This window comes from Danaus plexippus, assembly GCF_018135715.1.
Source record: "Danaus plexippus chromosome 13 unlocalized genomic scaffold, MEX_DaPlex mxdp_15, whole genome shotgun sequence".
In the NCBI taxonomy this organism is placed as follows: domain Eukaryota; kingdom Metazoa; phylum Arthropoda; class Insecta; order Lepidoptera; family Nymphalidae; genus Danaus; species Danaus plexippus.
The window spans coordinates 3,716,322-3,744,217 of NW_026869849.1; the positions used below are offsets into that span (position 1 = coordinate 3,716,322).

The 27,896-nt window shown below is 33.6% G+C and overlaps 2 protein-coding genes across 5 annotated transcripts; one reads left to right on the forward strand and one right to left on the reverse strand.

The window, feature by feature from the left end:
* Positions 1-496: 496 nt before the first annotated feature.
* On the forward strand, positions 497-14,851 carry LOC116769966 (transmembrane protein 47). 4 transcript variants are annotated; one of them, XM_032661206.2, is made up of 7 exons: positions 497-669; positions 1,923-1,984; positions 9,883-10,079; positions 10,944-11,083; positions 11,330-11,392; positions 11,856-11,986; positions 14,397-14,851. In XM_032661206.2, exons 2-7 carry the CDS (start codon positions 1,934-1,936, stop codon positions 14,430-14,432), a joined length of 618 nt encoding a protein of 205 aa, XP_032517097.1. In that variant the 5' UTR covers positions 497-669; positions 1,923-1,933; the 3' UTR covers positions 14,433-14,851. The 4 variants fall into 4 exon arrangements, 3 of the variants coding, with proteins under 3 accessions (XP_032517097.1, XP_061383735.1, XP_061383736.1); XM_061527751.1 differs by lacking the exons at positions 497-669; positions 1,923-1,984 and adding exons at positions 4,546-4,940; positions 6,474-6,757; XM_061527752.1 differs by lacking the exons at positions 497-669; positions 1,923-1,984 and adding exons at positions 4,548-4,940; positions 6,474-6,757 and having other exon boundaries at positions 12,509-14,851.
* Positions 14,852-15,233: 382 nt separating this feature from the next.
* On the reverse strand, positions 15,234-26,448 carry LOC116770277 (replication protein A 70 kDa DNA-binding subunit). Its single transcript, XM_032661686.2, has 11 exons — positions 26,251-26,448; positions 25,923-26,161; positions 25,502-25,756; positions 25,070-25,232; positions 24,483-24,687; positions 24,250-24,362; positions 24,091-24,162; positions 23,156-23,310; positions 16,245-16,500; positions 15,894-16,088; positions 15,234-15,510 (listed from the first exon to the last, which is right to left on the reverse strand). The coding sequence occupies exons 1-11, from the start codon at positions 26,281-26,283 to the stop codon at positions 15,400-15,402; spliced, it is 1,797 nt and encodes a 598-aa protein (XP_032517577.1). The 5' UTR covers positions 26,284-26,448; the 3' UTR covers positions 15,234-15,399.
* Positions 26,449-27,896: the final 1,448 nt, after the last annotated feature.

A 27,896-nucleotide genomic window follows, 5' to 3' on the forward strand; every position in this document is an offset into this window, starting at 1 on the left:
ATAACATTTTTTTCTTTATTTGTCATCTTGGACAGGACAGACAGGACTTTTGAATGTTTACATTTAAATTTGAAACAGTATAGAAATGTTGATATGAATGGGACGAATAGTTTACACGAGTTTTTTAAATTGCTTATTTAAATTAAAAAGTACTTACATAAAACGCAATAAAAAAGGGGGCATTAAATTTGGTGGGAGAATGAGAAAGATTTAAGGATTTCAAAGGATAAACTGAGCTATATCTAAAAACGATTACTATTCCTTTTAAGGAATTAAGGTACTTACATGAAAACTAGCAACAAAAATTTTTTTATTTACTTACATTTATTTTTTATTTTCATTATTTTTTAAGAACAAGTTAATTAGGTTACTTGCTGAAAAATATATGGAATAAATTTGAAAAAGAAAATATAATAATTCATTTTAATAAGGCTAGTGTGTTCATGGGTAAAAGACCATAGAGTTTTCTAAATGATAGACATACATTTAGGTTTTAGACTTCTAGTTAGTGTCACAAAGGTAATCGCAGAAATTGTGTATTGTTTGTATTGATTAAACGAAAGAAATCGTATCTATTGTTAAAAATAAAGCTATAATATTATAATAATACCTGTGAATGTTGCTGTGAGTAATTAAATCGTATTTTGTGTGAAGGTTCTCAAATCATATGTAAGTAAAGTGTGGAATTAACATGTACTTGCATCAACTATTTACCCTTTTGTTCTTTATTGTTACAATTCATGTTATAGTAACTCTACATAAGTTTTAAATCATTTGTTGATTACAAATAATAACTAAAATAACTATACGTTTAAGTTAAAATAAAGTGATTATATTTGAGCAATGAATAAAATACATTATCTGATAAATTAAAAAAAAGAATCTTTTAAGAGCATTTAACATAAACTTCAAGATTTAAATGTAAAAAGTAAAGTGTGAGTCATAATCTTAGTGAATGTAGATCAGTGACACACATATGATGACAAGAAATACAGAATTTAATGTTTTTGTGCAAGTTGATAATATTTTACATTTACTTATAAATTCCGTATTTAAAAACACACTAATGATATATATTATATTTCATCTTATGTATATATTTAAACACAGGAAACAATTATATGATTAATTTAAATTTATGATGTAGCTCCTTAGCTTTAGTAATTTTTTGAATGATAGTTGTTATAAATATTACCTTACTTTTTCTTAATCTTATCAACAATAAATGAGATATATTTTTTAGCTTTGTTTGTGTTTGAAATAATATTAGGTATGAGTAACTAGTTCCATTTAGTCATTTTCTTTTTTCTACTTATCTAGCTGCTAGCTTGGCTGACTTTGCTTCACCAATATTATATATATATTAGCTGCATATACAAAATATATCTCTCATTTCTCTATTCAAATACTAGTAAAATGTTTAATTTCAATAATTGTCTGGATTCTAATATATTAGAAATGTAAACAAAAGGAAAATAACATTTCCTATGATTAGATCAAAGACTTTTGTAAGTATTAATTTAAATAACACGAATATTCTTTAATTTATGCATTTCTTTATCATATTAACTACATACTCCCAACATTTTAGTTATTTTTGCAGCAACCAAAAAATAATTTCGGTTAATTTCCATCTCGTCTGTCCATGATCACTCTTTGCCCGTTTGCCTGCTTGTTTGCCCCCTGTCATATAAAAAAAAACTTGCTGCAAGGTAACCAAAACGTTGGGACTATGTAGTTGAAATAATAAAAAACGGGTAGTAAATCTGAAAATATTTGTTTTATTTAAACATATCCTATCAATAACATTAATAGAATTCTTGCCAAATATCTTCGCAGGGCTACTAAATACATTTAAATCTTTAAAGCTGTTTGAAAAAAAGATTAAGTATATAAATTAAAATGTTATATTATTTTTATAGGTGAAACAAAAATGGCTTCCACAACTATGATTGAAACCGTGACCATAACAAGACCTCTCAAGGTAAGCACTTCATAATAAATTATTTGTTGTTCTTAAAGTTATAGATGTCCCAAGATTTTTGATTGAAAATTAATTCTGACTTTTATATGTTATTTTTATGTAACTAAATTAAAAAAAATATATGTTTTGGTATATATATATACATACATCAAATATTTAAATTACATGTGTGACTATGATAATATTAAATTTTTTGTACATAACTTGTATTTGTGGAAATTTATGAATGAATGATTACTTATCATTCATAGTGTATTGTTAAAATATCAGCAGTTTTAATTGCATAGTTTGTCAATAGTTATTTGTTTGTTTTGGTAGTTTGTCAAAACAGATAACTATTAAAGTAGTAGTAGTGTGAGTATCGATTTAGTCATTCAGTAATCATTATCACAAGTTTGCATTGTCAAACCAATGTAGTCTATGGGGAACATTTAGTATACTTAATTTTTCCCCTTTCCCATTCAACAATCTACATTAATATCAAAATATGTGAAGATTTATGAAAGAAAACATGTATGTTAGAGTAAGCTTTGGGAGCCTCAAAATTCATAATATATATAATCAGAAAAGATCAAAAGGCTGGTTAGTTCCAAAATGATGTTTCTGTACTGTCTTTACCACACTTTTGAAAGATAAATGGTATTTATGCTTACATTTAAAATATTTTCTGTATGTTTTACAGATATTTGTATAATTTTTTTTAACCTTTATTATTGTATGCCTCTTCTTTGTGTCTTTAATTCTGACGGTTAACTGGCAGCTCATGAACTCATATATATCAGAAGCTAACAAAACAAAATATTTTTTTTTGGGAATTTAATTGACTTAGGACTGTGGTTATTTGATAGTTGTTAATTATGAAGCTAACCACTAGGGGTTTTAGGGCACTGAATATACAAACAATTTCTTCTGTGATACATTTTGTGAGGTCTCAAGGTTGCTTTAGCCACTTCCTACCAATTTATTATTCTACCTCAAATTTCTCATTCCAAATAAAGATAAAATATATAATTAAATAAAAACACAATAATGTTAATAAAAAAATTTGCTTCTAATAATCATCCTTGTGTAGGTATGAGTTTGAAGTTATAGAATTTTTAATATATAATATTTGGATGCTTGAATTGATCCTGTGATAGTACTTTGTCTTTTTGTTTCCAGTAAATAATTTCAATGTTTTCTAACCTCATTGTACCAAATCATTGTGATGTACTCTTCACCAGTCCCTTCAAATGACCTTGTATTTCATTGGATATCTTAGAGGAAAAAAAATTATTTGAATATCTCATTAAAATTTATGGTCCTGCCTTCAATTATTGAGTTAATTTTGTCTGACTTGTAGGTCTTACATTTAGATCATTCTATACCCTATTCGGTGATAACATCTTAACCTGATTTTTAGCTTCTATTTCATTCAATACATTAGTATTTAAAAATAATTGTTGACACCCATTTATTTGGTTGGTTATGTAAAAACAGTAGAAATGTATTAATGAGACACATACATATATTTATTTTTTTGTTCCATAATTTTAAAAGAAATTTACCAATATGAACAAAATTTTATGTTCAGTTAGCTTTAGAGCTGGAATAACTCATGATCAATAATTGTGTAATTAAAAAGTTTTAAAGCAATTTTCAAGTCGCGAAGAGTGGAATATCCTTAGTTGAACTGCCTATGCTGCCAACTAAATTCAATTAAAGACCATTGTTGTTGATATTCTGTTTTATCCATGAAAACTGACAAGTGCAAAAAGCCGAGTATTGGATTAGTCTACTTGCTTCCGAGTTTTGCACCGTTAGTATTCATCAGTATCGTGATGCAAACGAACGGCAGTCTGTCAGCGGGTTCTTTGTGGCAGCTGTGGCAGCCGGCAGAGCTCGCTCGTCGTATTATTGGAGAGCGACCCTCTCCTGTCCCCCCCACAAGGGAATTATGGCCACCTCAGGAACGTTTAAACATCAGTACCTTGCAACTCGCCTACCAGCAGGAACTGTATCAGAATGAAGAGTTGTCACCAAGACGACGTTGTTCATCGCTAACGTCTCGACCATATGTTTCCACCACTGTACCCATAGACAGCGATGTGCCGGTACGAATGTGTACTGTAGGAACGAATACTGACCCACCTCCTACTATTCTAAGTCGGATTAGGGGCCTGCTAAGGAGAGATAGTCATTTATATACTTACTCGCCGTCGTTACCACTGAAATCAATCAGTCCAGGACCTAAAGTAGAACAATACGAGGACTCTTCAAGTAATCGTTCTGCATATGGAATAAGGAAGGTGATGGCTGGAACTAAATATCGTATAGCACCAAACGCTGACGAAATTGAAAGTCCGAAGATAGTTTACAATACAACAAAACCAGCTGATCGAATGGTTACTACTTTTGGAGCTAAAAAATCCAGTAAATGGTTTAAACTTCCAGCTAGATCCGATTGTTCGCGTCATTTCCGAGCACTTACAAAGGTGTGCGGTCAGCGTTCAGAAGAATCATCTCGCCGACAGCCAAACCTGACGCCCTTACAAATAACTCAGGTGTGAATAATGGGACACAGAGATTAGATGCTGTTGATATTGCTTTATGTATATACATAGTTTCATTTAAGTTACACAGAAATTAAAGCTTTGTATGGTAAAGTGCTAAGCGTGGTTCGGTGTAGTGGGATCGAATTTGAGTAGCGTTCTGGCTAATAAACGTGTTTCCGTTATATGCGTTTTGTTGGCGCGGGATAGGGGGGTGGCGGATCTGAGGCGAAGGGCGGGCAGCAGTGCTCCGACGGGCGGCAGTATCGCGTCAGGCGTCGCACCGCCCGGTTCAGCCGCCCAATTCAAGTGCCGCCCTATCCGTCACTTATTTACATCCAAAACAAATTATAAAATATCACATGATATCTACATTTCTTGACTAATAAATTGTTAGATAATCACTGTGTGACCGTTCCCATAAGGTATTGGAGTAAATTTGAAGTCGGCGCGACTCAATGCGCAAAACTCGCTAGCTAGACCCAAAAATTTAATCAAATAATAAGCTTTACATTTCTTTAATTTCAATATAAATAAAAGCTTTCATATAATTTTAAGCGATTGCCTCCAAGGTGGATTCCTTTGTCCAGTTAATGATGTGGGAATTATAATTCAACGTCAGATTTTGGCCTAATTACTCTAATTCTCTTGACACAGATTTTATTCATGCCACCTATGTATTGAATTATCGATATATCAACGAGACAGACCAGGTGTCGCTTACTAGTTTATAAATAAATATATATATGAAACACTTATAATAAAGATATGTTGTGCCTCAATTCGGTTATTTCGTTGGTGTTAATTTATTTTCGTTCACATAAAATACGTGTCTTTAAATAGCGGATGCTTGTCAGTTTTACTTTCTTCCAGCATTGGAATGTTTTATTTGTGCTTGTTTCCTGTGTTTATTGTAACGAAGCCAGTTTCTGTTTCATTTGTCGTTTATTTTTTCTCCTTTGTTACGTTTCATCTAAATATTTAACTTGTATATGCATTTTGTATGTGATATATTATTCTGTTTACATATTAAAGTAAATAATATTTATATTTTAGAAATGAAACAAATGTTATGGATTGTTTGTATGAAATTATAATTTTTTTATTGTGTGTAAGTCAAATGTAAGCAAAATTAGTAACTTTTCTTCTATTACAATTGACACAAATCGGAATAACTGGATGTAAAACGGTTATTGTTGATTGGAAAGATCAATAAGTTTTCTTCATTATTAAAATAAAGAGTAAAATAAGAATGTTTTCACTTTTTATTTAATTGACGTCTTCAAATCACGATGTAAGTGAAATAGATTTAGATTTCTATCTTAGCGTACGTGAAGCATTTAATGAAGTCGTCAGACTCGAGTGCTCCTGTAGCTGTATGGTGCTGGCCTAGTTTTTTTTTTCCATAAATACGTGAACATCGTTATCCTCTTTTGCTTTTACTCTATGATCTGACCCAATTCTAAGAGTTCACAATCACGCGAATATTGCGAGTTTCCGTTCGAAATGAACTACGCAATATTTTTTATTATACGTGTTTAAAATATTTTTTTTGTATAACATTTGTTTTATGTAACTCAAGAAAACTTTCATATATTTGCACGCCAGTAATTTCGCTTGTAGTATTAGTGATAAAATATAATGATAATGCAGTTATTTTTGATGTTGCCTTATCTTCGATTTTTTTTTGATATAGTGATACACGCAGTCAAATTTACGAAATTCCCAAAAAAGTTTGGTTCCGTACTGAATATTAATTATTAATGACACTCAAGTAGATGTTAAGTATAATTTAAGAGTTGTATCTTAGGACTTGGTCAGTTTTAAGACAAATTATATGACATTGTTTAATGTAGATTGTAGTTTTTGCTATAGTAATTGGACATTTAGCATTTTTTTTTGTTTCGTCTATTCTTTTCAATAACAAACTTTGTAATAAATGACATCTTCTTAAACAGCAAATTATACTTTGATCGATAATATCACTGACGCGGTGAGAAAAAGGTGCAATAATTTCAAATTTTGAAATATTATATATAAAAGTAAAATCATTCTGCGAGTCGCGTAGATCCGCGGTATGCGTTGTTAGTGCGTGGTATCAGATCTCGTCAAGTGTGTGATGTCAGGGCGCGCGGGAGCCGGCGCGGGGGGGCGCTCGCACCCGCGCGCCCTGCCGCCCGTACTGCCGCCGCCGCCGGAGTTCGCTGAACAAGACGACATGCCCGCCAATCAGATAGCACAGGTTAGACGTTACAGGGTGACTCAAGACATGGGATATACTGAAACCAAACGTTTGGAAATATTTTGGGTCTGAGAAGCCAAATATACAGATAACCACCGAGTATGACAAACAATATGTAGAACAGTGTACAGAATTCTTCTATAGGATATGATTTTAAAACAGAGGAATGTCATAAATATTTACCTTTAATATGTCTTAGGCACAACGAGGTACGTTTATAGGAAAACTTAAGTTATCCTATAAACCACAATTGGTTTTGGAAATTGAATCAATTTCCTGTTTGCCAAATATTGCAAGCTGCTATAGGAATAAAATTGAAGTTTTTGATTAAATTGCCTCTATGATTTCAAATAAATATGACATAACTTATTGTTTAGAATAACATTGTTTGTGCATTTGTTGAAAAGAAAGTTTTGTTCCTCTCCTATAGGATGAATTCTTCGACATTACTATGGACTGCAAAAAAAAAAATCAATTTTGGTGCTTACATTAAGAAAAATGTACAAAAAACAAAGGCAGTCGAAATGAATTATTTTAATTTAGTTGTTTAATATTTTAAGTAACTCACTCACCAGAATCCCTTAGTCCAACAAAAAAACTCCTCAATTTATTCTAAGGAATTCTTTGTAATTGACAATTCTTTTACGACCACTTTTTTTTTTTAATATATGTGTCAATATAAATGTATATAATATTTTGCTAGAAACAATGTTTCAGTGTTATGATATGAACCATAAGTACCTATCTTTAAAATCACTTAAAAGGACCCAGGGTGTGTTTATGTCTGAAATATAAAAAAAATATAAGTCTCTAAGGACGTTGGTGCAAAAATACATAAATTTCTTTGTATAGAAATGTCATATTTCTTTAAAAGTATTTTTATTTACTAAGTAACGTAATATAATTGATTAATTAAAAGCTTGTGAAGATCCTTGTCGAGATGTTTTAGTGTCTAAAAACTGTATAATATTCGTATTTTCATATAAAAATTACATATTGTTTTTGGATTTTTATTTCTTTAAGAAAAATGTTTTTATTAACAAGGAGAAAGTTAAGTGTGTGTACTCGCACATTGGTGACTTTAATTTTGAAGGTAAAATATCTCTTAACAGTAACTTACGAGTACCTTGAAATTTAGGTACACATGGATTTTACAATCTAATTAAAATTGGAGTCATTTATAAAAGTGTAGGCATCGATCTTGTTATATAATGACAGATATTTTATATTTTTATATTTATATGTTATTTTGATTATCTACTTGTTTTCGATTCACTATTATGACGAATACGGTAGTTTGAAAGTATCTTTGTTAGAGCAATGTCTTACTTTATTTGTTCCTTATTATTCGAACATAAAATATTTTTGTTAAAAAAATAACAAAGAAAATTACTTTGAAAGAAATAATTAACAGAATTTTAAAGCTTCATTCATACTTTCTGGTTCTTACTTCGGTGCTCAAAGACAAAGTTGCAAGACTTCTAAGAAGCTATGAAAATATGTGTAAAGAGAAATGTGAAGGGAACGTTCCTTTATACAGCATCCAATATCCGATGTTTTCAATTGGTATGATGAAAGTTTGTGGAGGGCGCGATATCGATTTACTTATGCGACATGAATTTCTTTCACATGACCCTCATATATCAGGACACGTGTTCGAAAGTTAGACCCTAACCAGTGTACTCAATTTACGATTTAATGATTGAATTCCTCCTTAATGTTGAACAGATGTTTCCTGTACATTAAACAATAGATGCTATCGCTCCAATTGTTACAAATCAAATGCCCATTGTTTGTTTATACAAACACACGCATATATATGTACATAGCATATACATAATGTTGGGAATTTTAAACCAACTTCGTCATCGTTTAAAATCTTTATGTGAAAGCTAGCGTTTGTTGACTATGTATGTTGACGATCTCAGTTTCGTAGCCGGGGGGCGGAAAATTGCAGGAACATTCATAGCATGCCTTTGTTTGAAAAAAAATAATAACAATCAGATCCCGCCTTTACTTCTGCTCTCAGTTGAAAGCTCACACGGAACTGTTTCTGAATTACTACATAATTAAAGTGATAATTATGGCAATAATTTGTAGGTATACGTTTATTTATACATGTCTTATTAGATACTATTGTATTGTTGTATTGAATACAGAGTGTGTATTGAATTGTAAATGTATGTGTGGGTATAACGCACTATGATGGAAAGTAAGTACGTGACGGGTCTCTAGACGTTTGACTTGTAACAGCTGATGGGTGTAAGTTCTCGCCCGAGGGGTCGATCGATTCTGTCCCCCAAGCACCCCGCCTCTCCTCGAGACATTAGAGCTTCTCACTTTCCAAGTTTTTTCATACCCTAGCTTTTGTCTCAGCTGCGCGTAAAATTTTGTAATTGCTAGTTCCACTCTGGCTTATTACAAATAGCGAGCCTGATTGATGACGAACATTATTCCAGCGAAGTAGTTAGAGATGTTATGTATAATATATATTAGTGAAATAACAAAGGTACATTTTTTTTGTTATTATAGTAGGAACTCTGTATGAAATATATTTTTCTTAACAAAGTATATATGTTAAGAATGTTGTATTTTCTATAACAAACGACGTTGTTTTATAAACGACATATTTTAAATAATATATTAGAATCGATTTCTGTATAGAATAATCATTAATTATGCATACTAGATTCTATGAGGCACATGGGTTCATAAGTAGTTTCCTTGTTACAAAGTTAAAACGTCTTTGTAATTTTTTTTTCAAGGAACAATTTATAATTAGATTACTTTGATGATAAATAGGTTTTAATCTTTTGGGTATGTGCGAGACGACATGTTTTCTTTACGTATCCAAGTCTACATTGTTATATTTTTGTGGATTAATAATCTTGAGGAAACTATCTCTAGCTTAATGTTTTGACATATTACGATGATGATAAATAATAATTAATAAATTTACGTTAAGCAGTGACCACATAGCTTTACCTTAAGTTGTGACTACTTAGCTTTATATTCAGTACTGATTATTTGATGTAAAGCGTCTATAACGTGATTCATCGTGATTTGTATCGAATAAAAACTACAATACAATAATAAATAAGACAAACTGTCATATAACGTTTCAGGTGATCGCTCTAATATGTGGTTTATTAGTGGTGATTCTGATGGTTTTGGGTCTGGCGTCCGCTGACTGGTTGATGGCGGCCGGCTGGAGGCAGGGTCTCTTCATGCACTGCATAGACCCCGCTGCTCCAACACCGCTGCCCTTCGATATAACAGCGCAACCAGGATGCTACGCCGCCAGACCGGCGCCATATATTAAGTGAGTCCAATACTGATATTACGCGTACATTATTGCTCTTAAAAATAAAATGGTCTTCTTTATTAGGAGTTTTTCGATATTAACACTTAGCTCAAAGTCAACTTTCAATTTCATATCACAAAAAAGATTCAGACATTGCATTTGAATTACATATTTAATTGCAATTAATTGATATATGATGTTCTTTGGTCGTACGATAATTTATTTATTTCTTGAACCAAATAAACATTATAGTGGAAATTTGATCACAATGTATTATTATTATATTTGTTATACAATTCATCAGATATGTTATCTTTTAATATTACGTCATTTATTGCTAGATCGATTACTTACAGCTTGCTTCACCTGTATTTCTTTTAGTCCATTTAATATCTATAATATAAAGAATAGAAAATATATAAGACTTGTGGTTCAAATGTTCATTGCTATTAAAGACTTTCAACACATAGTACGGACAATATATTTTTATTTGTATGTCCATATTATATTGACCTTAAGTCATTACTATATCGGTACCCGCTAGAGGTCTTTGTTTTTTTCATGTATTTAACCTGGGTGTGGACGAATGCGGTAAACTGCCTTGCCCGAACCAATATACCTTGACCCGGAATTACATAACATAAACCTTACCTTGCGGCTCTATACAAAATATTTTATGTCAACGACGAACGTATTCTCTGACTACTTAACATTTTATCCAACTGAAAGTCTCACAATGTTTATAATTATGTATTAAAGCTATTCTTAAATTATGAGTGGTCTCATTATCACCGATTATCACATGTTATTTGCGATGTTTCTTTGTATTAAATAACTATTGTATAGCGGTAGAGTTCATGTTTAAACTTTTTCGTCTACAAGGGCTGCGGCTGGTCTGTGTGTGGCCACACTAGCAGCGGACGTCTGCGGCGCTCTTCTGACAGGTCTAGGTCTTCGATCAGCTGATCACCGTACCAAGTTTCGGTATTACCGTTTCGCTGTTCTCGCCATGTCCCTCGCACGTAAGCTATTATTTGATATTTTTATAAACCATATAATATAATAGTATCATATATGTATGTACATAGTGTCTTATTACTTCTATAGTGTAATAGAACCTAGTCGTTCGATACGCTCTTTGATTTTGAATAGTGTTCATGACATTGTACCCTTCTTTTGTTCACGTATGTGTGTGTTATATGTATAAGTTGTCTATGTATGTGTGTGTATGTCATTTTATACGTATAACGTGTATGTATGTGTTTCAGTGATGTGCATTTTGATAGCCCTGGTAATATACCCGGTCTGTTTCGCTGCTGAGTTGAATCTCGGTAAGTATGTGAAGGTTTTTCTTTTTGCTACGATATATATTTTATATTAATTATTTAATTAAATCAGGAAACAAAAAGTTACAGTTTAAGTCAAATAAATAAGTAAAATTAGTTTTTGTTTAGTTTACCCTGTCCCGATCGTTTTCTTAATTAAGCTTTGTCATCTCTATATTAGTATTCAGTTGATTGTTCAAAATATTTAACGTCGTAATGGAGAGATGGTGACATCAACGAGGTTTCCTCAATAAATTAAATCACGTGTAATATTTGATTAACGAATATTAGAGACATTAATAATAAACACACACGCGCACACGGGACACGCACACACCCTCACACATTATAGAAAGAATTGATTATTTGAGTTGTAATTTACTTTTAGCTCAATACCAACATATTTTATTCTGTTCAGATTTGAGCACATGTATTTTTATGTACTTCATTATTTTTTTATACATTACAGGTAACAGATCGGTATGGGAATTCGGTTGGGCTTACGGCGTGGGTTGGGGAGCCGCCATCTTTCTTTTCGGAGCAGTTGTACTTCTGCTTTGTGATAAGGAGAGCGAGGAGCTCTACTACAAGGAGCGAAAAGTGAGTTATTATAAAGGCCCCTACTAAATAATACTTAATTAATGAAGGCAAATTTGCTTTATGGGTTTCTGTCAAGCGCTTTTTGGCTTTAAATGTGCAAGCAGACGTGTTAATGAGGAATTCATCAAGGCTTATACTTAGTCTTCTCAGTTATTAGCAAAACTCTTATTATCATTGCTTTATAGTTAAAGCCGTTTCCGATCAGATATCAGTTCCTGTATGAATGCACTAAATTATTATATTATACAATGTTTGAAATGATTGTTCCCATTCATACGTATTATATTAGTGCTGTGCCGGATATCGGTTTTTGGTGTCGGTTTTTATTGTGGGTTATTTTACCTCATTATCTGGTTATAAGATCCTTATACAGAGATTTCAACAAAATAATCTATAAAGTTTAGGGTAAAACCATATCGTATATACGTTATAAACATTATAAGTACGGCACATCGCTAATAAACATCAAACAAGTGTGTCTGTATATTGCTTAGTGTGTCAGTTGTATCGTGTTGGTCGCAGGTGGTGAGCGGGGAAGGTGGTGGGCGCCCCTAGGGCCGCGGGCGCCTGCCCGACCTCGTGCCGTGAGCGCGCTAGACACACACACACACCGCGTCTCCATACACACACACAAACACACACACATACACACACACGATCTCATGAAGCCTAGTGTATGGTGCGGTTCGTATGCGTTCATGTACGCTCGTATGCTTCCGCATACGAGCGTATGAGTTCGGCTGCGATCGTATGAGTTCGGATACGATCGTATGAGTTAGGATTTGGACGGAGTAGATTCTAGAATAAGTTTCTTCGGACGGTCTTGGCTTTTTGATTGTTGATATGTGCTTTGTGTGGCTGTGGAAGCGATATTTCCCTGACGCAGGTCGTGTGACCTGCGAGAAGATTCCGCTCGGATAGTGTACTACTCTCGAACATCGTTCGTTATTATCGGGACCTTTTAGTTGAAGTATTCTAACATTCACTTTTTATTACAATTCTGTTGTGGTTAGTTAATTTATTGAATTTTAGTTTAAGTGCAACGTTAACGATTTGAATATATTTTTATGAATATATTACTTGAAACAAATGCTCAAAATTGTATCTCACATAATGAGAAAGTATATATAAAACTTTTGGGAATCTCATCAGCCGGCAGGCGTAAAGATAAAAATGATGTATGTGAGTGAGAATAGTCTCGGCCATATTATATATAACTAATGTTTGTTTGTTTATTTAGTTGTAAGATGTCCGAGGCGTCGTTTGTTGTTCGGGTCACATTCACGTAACTCGTACTCGCGTACCTCGAATGTAATCCGTTCCAAAGAGCGTCGCTTATTTATTCGCTTTATGTTACTCGTCCTAGTTGTAAATATGTTAAGTGTAGTCAGTGTGCATTATCCGTGGGGCGGGCTGGGGGGAGCGTGCGGTAGGGGCAAGTGTGGCGAGTGTGGCGCGCGTGGCGATGCGTGGTGTGGCGTGGCGTGTCGTGGCGTGTCGTGGCGTGGCGCGGGAGGCAGCAGGCGCGGGCGAGGCCCGGGGCGGACTCGATACAGTGTTATGCACAATTAGTGTTACGTGTGAATGTACTTTGCAAACGAGACGCGAACATTGCGGGCTATGAATTATAAAATTTAATGTTGACGGTTAACATTTCTATCGCCAGAAACTTTTGTCGACATTACAAATATGGATTTGACGACTTTTTTATATCGGTTAGATGTTTTTCTTATGATAATGTTTTTTGGAATTGAACCTTATTTCTTATGATATTTTCCTAATAGTTATTTATTTTTTATCAATGCAAATATCTTGTCGCTTTCGCGAATTGAAGACTAATTGAAATGAATCTATTATAAAGTTAGTATTAACGTTTGATAAACGCTTATGTTTAAAACACCGAGCGCTGAAGCATTGAGTTGATGGCGGTATCCTGGGGTTATTCAATTGCAGCTTCTCAGGTGTTCTCGTTTATGGCTTTAATTCCGAAATCTAAACAATTCGCATTTATAATAATTTAAAGATATTTTTTTGTGATTTATTTGTAAAGATATTATATAAAATGTAAGTTAATCTTAATCAGGATTCTGCATTGAGCTCTAGAGCATCTTCTATCTTTTCTGCTGTATTGAAACCTGTTTATTGTGTGCATAACCAGGTTACATGTTTGTTAGAAAATATATAATAATGTATTACAGTACTTAGTTACGGTACGGTAATTATATTAATTAAAGTTTACACGTCAAAGTCAGATGGATTGATATTTTTAGATATACATATGTAATTTTAATGTTTAAACATTGATCGCCTAACAGTAGTAGTGTCTTTAGCTGAACAATTTTAACGTGTTGTTGTTAGATGATGTGTATTGTTCGATTTTTATTACTTTTCTTATTTTTTTCTTTTCCAGCTCCAACGTTCGTATCACAAAGTTAATCTTAAATAATGTTTTTTTTTTATGATTAGACGTTTTAACTTTATCTATGGACAATTTGAATGTGTTGTCTATGGATTCGAGATTTATATAAAACCTATTTTCTATAATCCGCTACGTAAAATCACACTGCCATATATGTATTTGTTTTTTTTTTTTCGATGTTACTTTACCGTAATGACATTTTTGATTTACTTTAGATCTAAGTGTATATTTTTTATTGTAAAAGTAATTTAGTATTAGACAAAATAAAATGTTTCAGGGAATCATTATCTTGTAAGATATAAATGCTTGGTCATTTTATAAGTATTATTTCTGTATTAACATTTCCAAACTCAATTTTGTATCTATACAACGGTATAATATTTTTTATTTCTTCTAAATCAAATTAAAAGTCATATCAATAAGATTAATAAAAGTATTTAAATAGTGCTTTGTGTTTTATTTTTAAGCGACGAAACTTCTCAGTATACCATGGATTCACCGCGCGGGTGCCGGGTCCATGGCGTTGCAGGGAGAGGAGCTTCAACAGTGCCTGGGACTTGCGACCCAGGTGAGGGTTTAAGGGGCCCCTAACTAACGCGGGTTAAACGCTCACCTCCACTGTCCAAGCTCCTCCCCCTACCTAACCAAATCTGAAACGAATGTATTGTATACGAATAGATTTTTGGATTTTTCGATCAACGGGGAATGATATTCTGATGGCTTTAAGCAATAATCAAATCGTTATCTGAAGATTATTTTATAATAAACTGCAATGTTTTTAATATATATATATATATATATATATATTACAAGAGAAATAAATAAAAGTCGAGATATAATAAAAATATATTAAACATTGATTACAAAGAATTTTTAGGCAAAATTCCAAACATGTTTCATAATTACCAGGAATAACGAAATAAGAAAATCATTTCCGGCTTAAGAACAATTAAAAAAATATATATTTAGTAGTGCGGGAAACATAAAAATCATTTTAAACTTCGACACCGCTCAAAGCCTTGATGCTCTTGACGAGTCTGGCGTTAGCGTCTCTGTAGTCGACCGGCTGGGCGCTCATTACCACTGTCTTTAGCTTGGCTTCGTCCTGATACATCAAATATAATAATATAATACTGAACTAAAAAATCCGACGACCAGTCAGCCAGATAGTTACAAGTTATGTGTAACAATTTTTCATTTATAAATGTGATTGCTCTTGTCATTATATCTATTTGAAGTGTAACTTCTTATGCGACTTCCAACAAGGTTGCGTTAAATGTCAAACTTTCCGGGGGGGGGGGGGGGGGGAGAATAAGAGAGAACGAGAGGGAATGCTTGAATAATTATAAATATGACTTTAGAAGAGTAGGGTAGTCTAGTTCATCGGGATGTGCGTATTGAAAAATTTCCGCTGTCATTACTATAATGTTGGCAGTACGTAAGGGCGGACCTCTAAGAGATCAAATAGTTTGCTGACACGTGACTCACGCTGTACGTCTCAATCTTGGTCCTGAACTTGAAGACGAACGTCTTGAACTTCACGTGGTCGAGCAGCTGGCCGTACTCCGCCTTGTCGTAGTCTGAGAGCCGGCCGACCTCTTCCGCGCTGCGGCCGAGCATCACCTCCGCCGACTCGTTGAAGGCCGTCACTCGCTGGTCGCCCGTAGGGTCGGACACTGTAGCCTGGCGGGCATAGTATAGCATTTAACAATCATACCAGTATGTACATATTATATTTCAATTCATAAAAACTAACTAGACGCGGGTTGCGCAGAGATTGTTTATATCGCAGTACAGTAGTGTTATATACGATTGATATGATTCATGTATGGTACTCACTCCTAGCAGCAATCTGTATTTATAGTTGGGATACTCTCGATTGCATTTCTCACATCTGTAGAGCCCGTTCTGCTGGTCCACGAGTTTCTTGTTGCACTGTTCCTGCGGACAGGCTTTGTACACAGCGTTATCCGCGAACGTGAAGGTCAAAACTCCCAACAGACTGAAGTAGTCGGCCTTATCGCCAGTGCCGAGTCTTCGTTCTTCGGCTTCCGCGAATGTCATCCATTCAGCGTTCCCACCGCCTTGACCGACTCTGAAAATATTACGTATGGAGATTTAAAAAAAAATAGGAAAATTGGGAATCGTACGTCTTATAAGCTAATAATAGATGGCGTTTAAGAGTATTTTTGTATTGGGAACTAAAAATAAGTTACTAACTGTACAAAACAATAAAAAAAAATGCTCCCGGCTTGAATTAAAGATTTCATTATTATAATTTGAGATTTTTCAATCAATCAACCATAGTTTTTCTTACAAATCCTACAAATATCTGAGGTGCAAAATTTTGTTAGGATGTATGTTTGTTTGTTGCTATATTAATGAACAGATTTTCATGACATTATTATAGCTTAGACATTTGAATATCATTAGGTCTTTAATCTATCCTGTTGTTGTATACAATTTACACGACAATAGGTCAGTTACATAAAGGAACGAGAAATCGACGATAGATGTCGTTGGTGGTTGGTAAAACATATCTATACTATTATTATAAAGCTGAAGAGTTTGTTTGTTTGTTTGTTTGTTTGTTTGTTTGAACGCGCTAATCTCAGGAACTACTGGTTAGAATTGAATTTTTTTTTTGTGTTGGATAGACCATTTATCGACGAAGGCTTTAGGCTATATAACATCACGCTGCCACTATTAGGAGCGAAGAAATAATGGAAAATGTGGAAAAAACGGGGTAAATTATTCATTCTTGAGGGCTTTCGTTGCATGCGTTGCGAAAACGATTCAAGATACCAAAAATATATGTATGAAAGAATTATTCCTCTTGAAATGATCTAAAAAAATGTCCACGACAGTATATATCTATCTTTTAAGATTAACACACTAGAACCGTTTTTATAGTAATAAAATTTGGTCGAAATTAATGCATTATTGTATCAACGTAATAATACAAATCTTTATCCAAATAAATGTGTTGTTGATTAAGATTATTTAACTGTGAACAAAATTGTCTTTGACATCACTTAATTTCAATGAATATCTTAGAAGATATTACAATTTTAAAATAACACCGATATAAAGTTCACCCGCTCGCCGCATGAAGTGCAAAACATAGGAGAGGCGTCGTTGCTTGCGAGCGACGCGGAGGGAGCGGGGGGGGGTGTAGCTCTACGAGGTACCATGCCGCGCGGCTCAGACGCGCGGTCGGCTCCCTTCTGAACGGTTGTATGCAGCGTTATTTGTTTTTGCGGAATAATATCGTCGTGTAATAATACTTTTTAAATACTATTTCATTTTGTTTTAAGGATAATATTTTGCTTCTAATAATTTCACAATTATCAACATTTTTTTTAATTTTGATGTAGTAAGTAGGTGTCATAGTTTTCTTTATAGTAAATATTTTTTGTTATAAGGATAGTATTGTTTCTAATATTTTAGCAATATTATAACTTTTTTGTTTTGTTGTATATAATACTTGAAAATAGGTGTTATCCACATAAATATTCTTATTAGGTTAGGTTTTAGTTTAAGCATACATTTATCGTTTAACGGTTATTCTTTTGACATATATTTTATCCGATTTACGTAAGTACCAAATACAGGTAAAAATAATTAGGTTCCTAATTATTTACCATACGTTTATTTTTTTCTTGATTACGAGTTACGGTTTGTTTAATTTTTCATATCTTAGGTTCTTTTTTCGTCATTATAATGCCTAGAAAAAGATCTCAGCTTTCTCGGCAGACTGCTACTGCAAAGCGGCTGCGAGTTTTGCGCAGCAATGAAACAGAGGATGAAAATATGCATAGGTTGGCTACTCAACGAGAAATCAGTGAACAAAACCGTGCTAATGAATCGATTATTGAACGGTCGCAGCGTCTAGCCTCACAAAATTTCCGAACTTCGGCAAACCGACAACGGGAATCAAGCGCTGAACGTTCTCAACGTTTAGCTTCACAGAGTTCTCGAACTTTGGCAAACCGACAACGGGAATCAAGCGCTGAACGTTCTCAACGTTTAGCCTCACAGAGTTCTCGAACTTTGGCAAACCGACAACGGGAATCAAGCGCTGAACGTTCTCAACGTTTAGCTTCACAGAGTTCTCGAACTTTGGCAAACCGACAACGGGAATCAAGCGCTGAACGTTCTCAACGTTTAGCCTCACAGAGTTCTCGAACTTTGGCAAACCGACAACGGGAATCAAGCGCTGAACGTTTTCAACGTTTAGCCTCACAGAATTCCCGCACTTTGGCTAACCGCGATCGGGAATCGAGCACTGAAAGATCCCATCGATTAGCACAGCAAAATGCACGATCAGCAAGAAATAGAACTCGCAGGCAACATAATTTATTAAATGCTGCGTTTGCTTATGATTGTACACTTGACTATACTGAGCTAAATGATATTGATATTGGCAGAATGAATAAAATATGCAACTTATGCCAAGCAAAAAAATGGGCGACTGAAACTCCTGGACTGTGTTGTAGTGGTGGCAAAGTAAATATACCAATAATTCCGGAACCAACTACAGTTTTAAAAGAACTGATATCAGGCTCACATCCATCATCAAAGCATTTCTTAAATCACTCAAGGCAATATAATACACTATTTCAGATGACTTCATTTGGTGCCAAAGAGATTCGTGAGGGAAACTTTATGCCCACTTTTAAAGTCCAAGGGCAAGTTTATCACTTAATCGGTAACTTACTTCCAGCTGAAGGGGCACAGCCCGAATTTTTGCAAATATATTTTGTTTCACATGCAGATCAGGTATCCTTACGCTCAAATTTAAATCCAAGCTTGCAAATCGATCTTATCGACGCTCTCCAAACATATCTTCACGATCATAATACGTATATTCAAAGTTTCAAATACAATCTGGAAAATAGGCCACCGAATGACTTCAAACTTATTATTCATGCTGATGTGAAACCTCCTAATGAGCATCGAGGTCGATATAATGCGCCAATAGTAGATGAAGTAGCTGTTCTTTTGATAGATGAAGACAAAGGTCCCCGAGATATTGTGTTGACGGCGAGAGATGGTGGACTTCAACGAGTTTCTGAACTTCATAGATCTTATGACCCACTTCAGTATCCTTTACTGTTTCCCTTTGGTAATGACGGATACTGTATAAATATTCCACAGCAGAATACTGCTGCTAGATCTAAAACTGTATCATGTATGCAATTCTATGCATTTAGACTCATGTTGAGAATAAATGACTTTAACAGCATACATTATTTCAAGGGATTATTAAACCAGTATTGTGTTGATATGGCGGCTAAAATGATTTCTGAGAGGCTAGACTTCATAAAAAGAAATCAAAAAAAATTGAGAGCAGAAGAGTACATTCATTTAAGAGATGCCGTGGTTAATGATGCGAATATAGACGCTTCTAATGTTGGCCAGCATGTTATACTGCCGTCGTCATTTACAGGATCCCCCAGATACATGAACGAAAAAAGTCAAGATGCCATGACATTTGTCAGGAAATTTGGAAAACCAGATCTCTTCATTACATTTACATGTAACTCCGAATGGCCGGAAATAAAAATTGAGTTATTACCCGATCAGCATTCTTACGACAGACATGATTTGGTTTCTAGAGTATTTCATTTAAAACTCAAAAATATGATACTCCTTCTGACGAAGAAAAATATTTTTGGGCCTTCAAGAGCCTTTGTTTACAGCGTAGAATGGCAAAAAAGAGGTTTACCACACGCCCACATTTTATTGTGGCTGGCTATCAAAGTACAACCAGATTCTATAGATGCAATAATATCGGCTGAAATACCTGACAAACGACAAGATCCAATTCTTCATAATATTGTCATAAAAAATATGATACATGGTCCTTGCGGATTTCATAACCCTGCGTCACCATGTATGAAAGAAAACATTTGTTCTAAAAAGTACCCTAGGAATTTTATTTCTGAAACACAAACCGGGGATGATGGTTACCCAACCTACAGGCGCAGGTCTCCAGATAATGGTGGAAACACAGCAATAATTCGTGTCAAGGGTACAGAAATGAGCGTGGATAATAGGTGGGTTGTTCCCTATAATCCAGTTCTATCACGAATTTTCAATGCACACATTAACGTAGAGTTTTGTCAATCGGTCAAAGCTATTAAGTACATCTGTAAGTATATTCATAAAGGCTCTGACCAAGCCACATTTTCGCTTCAAAGTAATAACAATGAAGTAGAAACATATCTAAATGGTCGCTATATAAGTTCTTCGGAAGCGATCTGGAGAATTTTCCAATTTCCTATTCATGAACGTTTTCCGGCAGTAGTTCATTTAGCAGTTCATTTGGAAAATGGACAAAGAGTTTATTTTGATAATAATGCAAAACCTTCAAGATCGTGTTAATAATCCTTCATCAACGACACTTACAGCGTTCTTTGACCTTTGCAAGAGGGACGATTTTGCAAAAACCCTTTTATATCACGAAGTACCCCAGTATTACGTATGGGAAAGAAATTCATTTTCTAGAAGAAAACGTGGGCAAGATGTTGAAGGATATCCCGGTGTAAAAAAAGACACAACTTTAGGCCGTGTCTACAACATTCATCCGACTCAAACTGAATGTTTTTATTTAAGAATGTTACTGCAACATGTTCGCGGTCCAATGTCATTTGAACATCTAAGGACCGTGAATGGTGTTATTTGCCAAACTTATCAAGGCGCTTGCAAGGAATTAGGTTTACTGGAGGGAGATGAACATTGGCAGAATACAATGTCAGATGCTGTAATGTCCGAGCCAGCCACAAAATTAAGAGAATTATTTACCATCATCCTTATATTTTGCCAACCATCTGACCCTTTAGCATTATGGAATAAATTTCGTAATGCTTTATGTGAAGATATACTAAACAGAATGCGTAATGAGAATCAAGATATGACATTGGCATATAATGATGATATATACAATGATGGACTAATCATGATTGAAGATAAAATTCATGAGATTTGCGATAAATCAATAACTGATTTTGGGCTTCCTGTATCAAAAAGGATTAATTCACTTAATCATCTGGATCCGTTAGAAGTAGCATTGCGAAAACCATATGATCTAAATGAATTGAATGATTATATTACTCAAAATGAACCAAAATTAGTTAATGACCAGGTGACCGCGTATTATTGTGTTATGCAAAGTGTTCGTCTTAGTGAAGGAAAAGTATTTTTTTTGGATGCTCCCGGTGGAACCGGCAAGACCTTTATTACTAATCTTATATTAGCAAAAGTAAGGTCTCAGGGAATGCTAGCTTTGGCAGTAGCGTCGTCAGGTATCGCTGCAACTTTATTAGCAGGTGGACGCACAGCTCATTCCACTTTTAAACTGCCCCTAACTGTTTCTTTACAAAAAGATAGCGTGTGCTCTATACGTAAAAATGGCCCTTTGGGAAAAGTTTTACAAGATGTCAGTTTAATGATCTGGGACGAATGTACCATGATCCATAGAGCTCATGTAGAGGCTCTAGATAGGACTCTTAGAGATATTAGAAGCTGTGATAAAATCATGGGTGGGATTACTGTCATGTTTGCTGGGGACTTTCGACAAACTTTACCAGTAATAGTAAGAGGAACTAGAGCAGACATTGTAAAGTCTTGCCTTAAAAGTTCCCCATTATGGAAGTTTGTAAACATCCTAAAATTAACTACAAATATGAGAGCACATTTGGGTGGAGGTAATATAATTTTTCCTTCAAAGTTACTTTTAATAGGAGACGGGAAAGTACCTCATTTTGAAAATAGAATTGAAATTGATCGTGATTTAGGAGAAAGAGTGAGTAACATTGAGGACTTAATTTCGAAAGTTTACCCCGACATCAGCGAAATAGAAAATAAAGATCATCAATGGATGTGTCAAAGGGCAATATTGGCGGCGAGAAACAGTAGCGTAGACGAAATTAATGATTTAATTTTAAGTAAACTTCCAGGAGACATAGTTACCTACACATCTATTGATAATGTAATGGATCAGGAAGATGCGGTCCATTACCCACAGGAGTTTCTTAATTCTTTGAACCCCAGTGATCTTCCCCCATATTCCCTCAAGTTAAAAATAGGTGCCCCAATAATTTTACTCAGAAATCTTAAACCACCAAATTTATGTAACGGGACCCGACTTCAAATCAAATTTCTTCGCAATAACGTGATCGTTGCTATAGTTTTGACTGGTCCAGCAGTTGGTCAAACAGTGCTTATACCTCGCATCCCAATGATACCAAATGATTTACCTTTTAATTTTAAAAGAATTCAATTTCCCGTAAAGCTATCTTTCGCCGTTACAATTAATAAATCACAGGGGCAAACATTTAAACACGTAGGAATTGATTTACGCCAAGACTGCTTTTCACACGGCCAACTATATGTCGCGTTGTCAAGATCAGGTTGCGGAGAAAACCAATATGTTCTTCTGCCACAAGAAAATAAAACTAAAAATATTATTTACACAGAAGTACTTTAAATAATTATGTTATTTAAAAACTTAAAATAAATAAATAAACTAAATTGTCTAAAATAATAACAGAAAATTATTTATAAAACCGAGTAGGTTTTTTGCAAAAATAAATATGATGCCGAAAATAACTATTTCACGCGGACGAAGTCGCGGGCATAGCTAGTCTATTATATTAAGTGCACACTAATTTATACCGAAAACACGGGCGAAGTGACGGACAAAGACTAGTTTAATAATTAGTACAACGGATAATAATATATACCTGGCTGATATATGTACCATGGCCATGGAATCCCCTCCATTATCATACCAGCCTCGTAGACGGTGTGCCTCTTCCACATCCGGCTGCACCCTCACTATAGTACTGGCGAGGCACGACAGGGACTTGCTGCCGTTGAACTCCGCCAGACGAGCGCCCTGACATTATATATTATACTATTAATTCTAGGAAATTATTTTTACCTATAAAATTAATTCTAGTCTCTGTTTGTGCTACTTGTAAGAACTTTTAGTTAGTGCATATAGTAGAACAATTTTCGTCTATCCATCTGTTTGTTCCGAATAAGCTCCGAAACCAATCTTTGACAGGACTTTCACTGGAAATGTAATTAATTTTTTATCAAAGTATGTATTGAAGAAATTTATATAGTTTTTTATTTACAGAATGTGCTTACAAAACATCTAGACATATTGAAATATATATAAATTTATTGCTATTTCTAGTGGGATGGATTTAGTGTTCAACTTTTTTTTTTTTTAAATGAGATGGTATATCATAAAATGTAATTAAAAACTGATTTAACGAATATTTTCGCAAATACTTGTTAAATTAAATCAATAATGTATATTTACTAGCCGGTGCCTACAGTTTTGGGCTCACATTAAACCTCATTTCTGTTTAAACCCTGACTTGGTGAAAGTAGTACTACCTCATGAATGACCTTTTTGATTAAAAATAATTCTGAAAATCCTCCTTTAATTGAAGAGCAATAGCCTGATAAAAATTTAGTGGAATTGAGAACTTCCTGTATTTTGAAGTTGGTTAAGTAACTTAAGTTACTCCTTGTGGCATACCCCCTACCCCTACCTACAAGTGAGATGCGCTTTAAAATCGATCAAGTAGTTTCAAAGATTATTCGAACAGCAAACAAATTTTTCAAGGTTCGTAATTTTTTTTAATAATGTCAATGAACATACCTTCACAGCAACAACAGGATTGCTGCTGCCATCAAATTTTTCAGCCTCAGCTCCCCAAAGTGTTAAAGTGATCTTAAAGAGTTGAAAAGTATTACTTTTTGCATTTAGTTTTTTAAATATAGAATTTTTATATATATGTCAAAATATAATAACACTTACCGCCCCTCCAGACGAATCCACTAATGTGGCCTCTCGTTTTTTTAGCAGCTTCCCTGTGCTTTTGGCTGTAAGCTCCTGAATATCTGATGCGGATTTACAAACTCCTATGACATCTGAAACAAAAAAAAATACAATTTTCATTAAAGTATCTATTTAAATGAGATTTGATATCAGTAATAATGATGAAACTAGCTAAATATAACAGTTAAAGGACTTGCAAAATTATGACTCACCCAGAATTGTATCGGGACCCTTGTCAGCAATATCACTGATGGGCATAAAGTCGTACTTTATGGATGGCACTGAGTTACTTTCCTCCATACATTCTGATACAACCGTGTCAGCTGTGAATGTCATCTCATAATCATTCTTCAGTGTTGTGTACTGTTTGTTTGCTGTTTTCAATTGACAGCGGCTGATGTAGTATACCTTATCAATCTGCAATTCAAAATGTATTAAAAATATACAATAATTACATTCTCTTTGTTCTATGTTCACAATGAAATGTATAAAAACATTGCATATTTTATTGTTATGTAATATGGGATCGATGATAACAATCTCTATCTATTATGTTTATTTTTTATCATAACATTTTACTAGTTTTTTTGAGTACATATTTCATATATAACCTCATTTTCCACAGTTGGTTGTTTTATATATGGCCTTCATCCGTGCAAAGATATGCACGGTATATACTGTTTTAAAAAACCTAGATATCTTTAATTTTTTTTTGTTAACATTGTTAGTAATTACATCATTTAATAAAGTAAGCCTACCCTCAGTTAGTATGATGTAATAAAAAAATAAAAAGCAGTACCTGTATCATATCATAGAATTTATCACACTCATTTTTGAAAGCTGTGGCTCTGATTTCACCACTCTCATCACAAAGATCCATGCTGAAGAGTTTGCCCTCACCCTTAGCATTGCTCCAAGTACGAATGGCTGTTTTGTTCATTACTCTTGCTTTAATTACCCACCTAAAAACATGCATCCTATACAAGAAGCTTATCACTACTTGTTATGATTACACAACTAAGATGTTGTAATAATGAAACACTTAAATTGTAATAATCATCAAAAATTTTACTTAAAAACTCCTTAGTTTGATCTTAGATGAGATCTAAGACTTCCATGAGTAGTCATTGAAATAATAATATTTTGAATTTACTACCTTAACTTAATTTACTATCTTAACTATATACTCCAGACATTTCAGTTACTTTATTAATTGTATTCTTTTGCTTACTTATTCTGATATGGGCTTAAACTTGCAATAGGATGAGTCATTTGTGAACTCAGTACACTTGAATTCAAGTTGATTCCAGCAGTCGTTTTTGACAAATTGCTCATGGGTGTAGGAACTGGTTTTGGTTCCGCTTTAGTGGTGCTTGCATATGACGGTGATGTCATATCTTCCGACCACTGTATAGGGTCACCGAGTTTCTTTCCAACTTCTGCTCCTGGAGCGATGATAGTCAAATTGAGTATCACCATAACTCTCCTGAAATTATATAAACAGTTTATATGGCATATGAGGAGTTATAAAATTATTGTGCAATAGATTTTATTTATCAGCAGAACTTCAAAATTAGTCTTATTATAAATTCTAATTGCTGTTATTATAAAAATTAAATAATTCTATTGAAATTAAGCTTGTAAATACTCACTTCTCTTCCTTTTTTTGAACAGAGGAAATAAAATATTTATCTACTTTTATTACAGAATAGTTTGACAGCTCTCCACTGAATACTTTATTATTAAGCTGGGAGTTGAGCAGGGCTAAACTATGGGAATGTTTTCCATCAGAAACAATAAGGCGAATTCTATCTTCTCCTCTACTTTGAATTTTTTTGTGTCCAAGTACTTGTATTACAGGGCCATCATACTCGCCTCCACTCATTATTATCTAAAGATGATAATAAATAATGTAAATTAAATCTATAATGAACTAACATAGCATGATGGTTTTGAAAATATTACTTATAGCTAGCTTACCTCCACAGCACCTTCCGAAAGTGAATATGACATTATGAATTTTGCAAATTGAAATTGGTAAATAAAGAATAATATTTATAAGACAAAGGGCTTTGGATTATATTAATTACAGCTTAAGCAAAAATGAAGTTTGATAATTTAAAGCTCTCATTTAACACTTTTGAATTGTCAAACTGTAGCGGGAAATGTAGGTATGGCATGACATCTATTTAACCATAAATGTTTCCAAAGATTATAAATTATACAAAACGTAGATAAGATTGATTCTTCAATTTTAGATCGTTATTTATTAAGTAATGTTATATTTAAACACATACAATATTAATAATATATCTCTATATATATTTACTATTGTCAGGTCGCAAATACTAAATTAAGAATACAATATTATAATGAGATCTGAGACGTTAGCGAGTATCCATTTAAACAATATTATAGGTAGATAGAATTAAATGTAGTTCGAGATTAAAAACATACTACGTGTAGTATGTATTACGGGTACGCGTATTTGAAGTTACAAATGGTTCATCTTGACTTAAATCTAATTATTACTTTGAAATTTACCAAGCGTGGTGTTTCGAATTTACTGAATGTTACGAATGTGAAACAGTATGCTTCTTCTACTAAGACAATCTTGTTTACACCGTGGATAACTCAATATTTGAGTAAAAAAAGTATGATCCTAAGTCGATAATGTATTAGTAGGATACAGCCACTATAGTTCATCCTAAAAATATATACCAATAGAATTTAAAATATTATATTCTAACGATATTGCTGAAAGGGTGAGCAACTTTTACAGAAATTATTACATTGGGACAAAGAAATTCAAACTAAGACATATAAACAGTAAAATTTGATATTTAAATAAAATGAATGATAAATAAATTAGACCACGAACCTGTCGAAAGTGATTTAGTGCTTATAAGCATATCTCTAAAGTACCTAATAAATTTCTCGTAAGAAACTTTACTGAAAAGTGACCGAAGCGTCGGGAGTATATAGTTTTGTAAAAAAATAAAGCACGCGTAGTATATCCGAAAAAATATTAGTTTCATTTAAAAGTCTTTAATTTTGTTTGCATTATATTACTTATAAATTCTGATTCCAAAACGGTTAATTAGGGTAACGGGAGATGAGTTCTATTATTTAACTATAGGTAATTGTAGGAAAGCAAATGAGTTATTGAAGACTTGTAAAACTATGCCGATATTCAACCTTTGAAGACTATTTGAGATTTTGTGAATTGAGATTTTTCCAAAAAATGTAAAGATGCTCTTAACAAGAATTATTTCAAAGATGAGGTGTTTAAAAACGAACTTTTTCGTTTTATTGGAATATTTATTAAACAAGATTCCTGATTTTTTACTAAAAAATTAAAATATACATTTTTTAATAGACTGTCAGATGCTAGACGGTTTTAATGCTATAAAATTAGTATAATAGCCCAAGAGACCTTGATGGCCAACATTTCGTTATATTAAGAGTATATAAGCTGAAAGTTTCTGAAAGTATGACATGCGAATATTAAGTTTCGATTATGGTGACTTGGGCACGGAACAGATAGTAAAGCTGTATAAATTAGTACAATAATTTCTTTATACAATAAACTTCTATTATTAAAAGGTCGTAATAGACTCAATCAC

Bases quoted from the DNA above. Each gene is read 5' to 3' on its own strand.
- LOC116769966 (XM_061527751.1), top strand. From the start codon at position 6,635: ATGTCAGGGCGCGCGGGAGCCGGCGCGGGGGGGCGCTCGCACCCGCGC. The intron at 10,080-10,943 runs GTGAGTCCAATA...TTCGTCTACAAG, and splicing joins AGACCGGCGCCATATATTAA to GGCTGCGGCTGGTCTGTGTG. The intron at 11,393-11,855 runs GTAAGTATGTGA...TATACATTACAG, and splicing joins CGCTGCTGAGTTGAATCTCG to GTAACAGATCGGTATGGGAA.
- LOC116770277 (XM_032661686.2), bottom strand. From the start codon at position 26,283: ATGTCATATTCACTTTCGGAAGGTGCTGTGGAG. The intron at 24,688-25,069 runs GTACTGCTTTTT...TTTGAATTGCAG, and splicing joins AATTCTATGATATGATACAG to ATTGATAAGGTATACTACAT. The intron at 15,511-15,893 runs GTGAGTCACGTG...TTGATGTATCAG, and splicing joins CCAAGATTGAGACGTACAGC to GACGAAGCCAAGCTAAAGAC.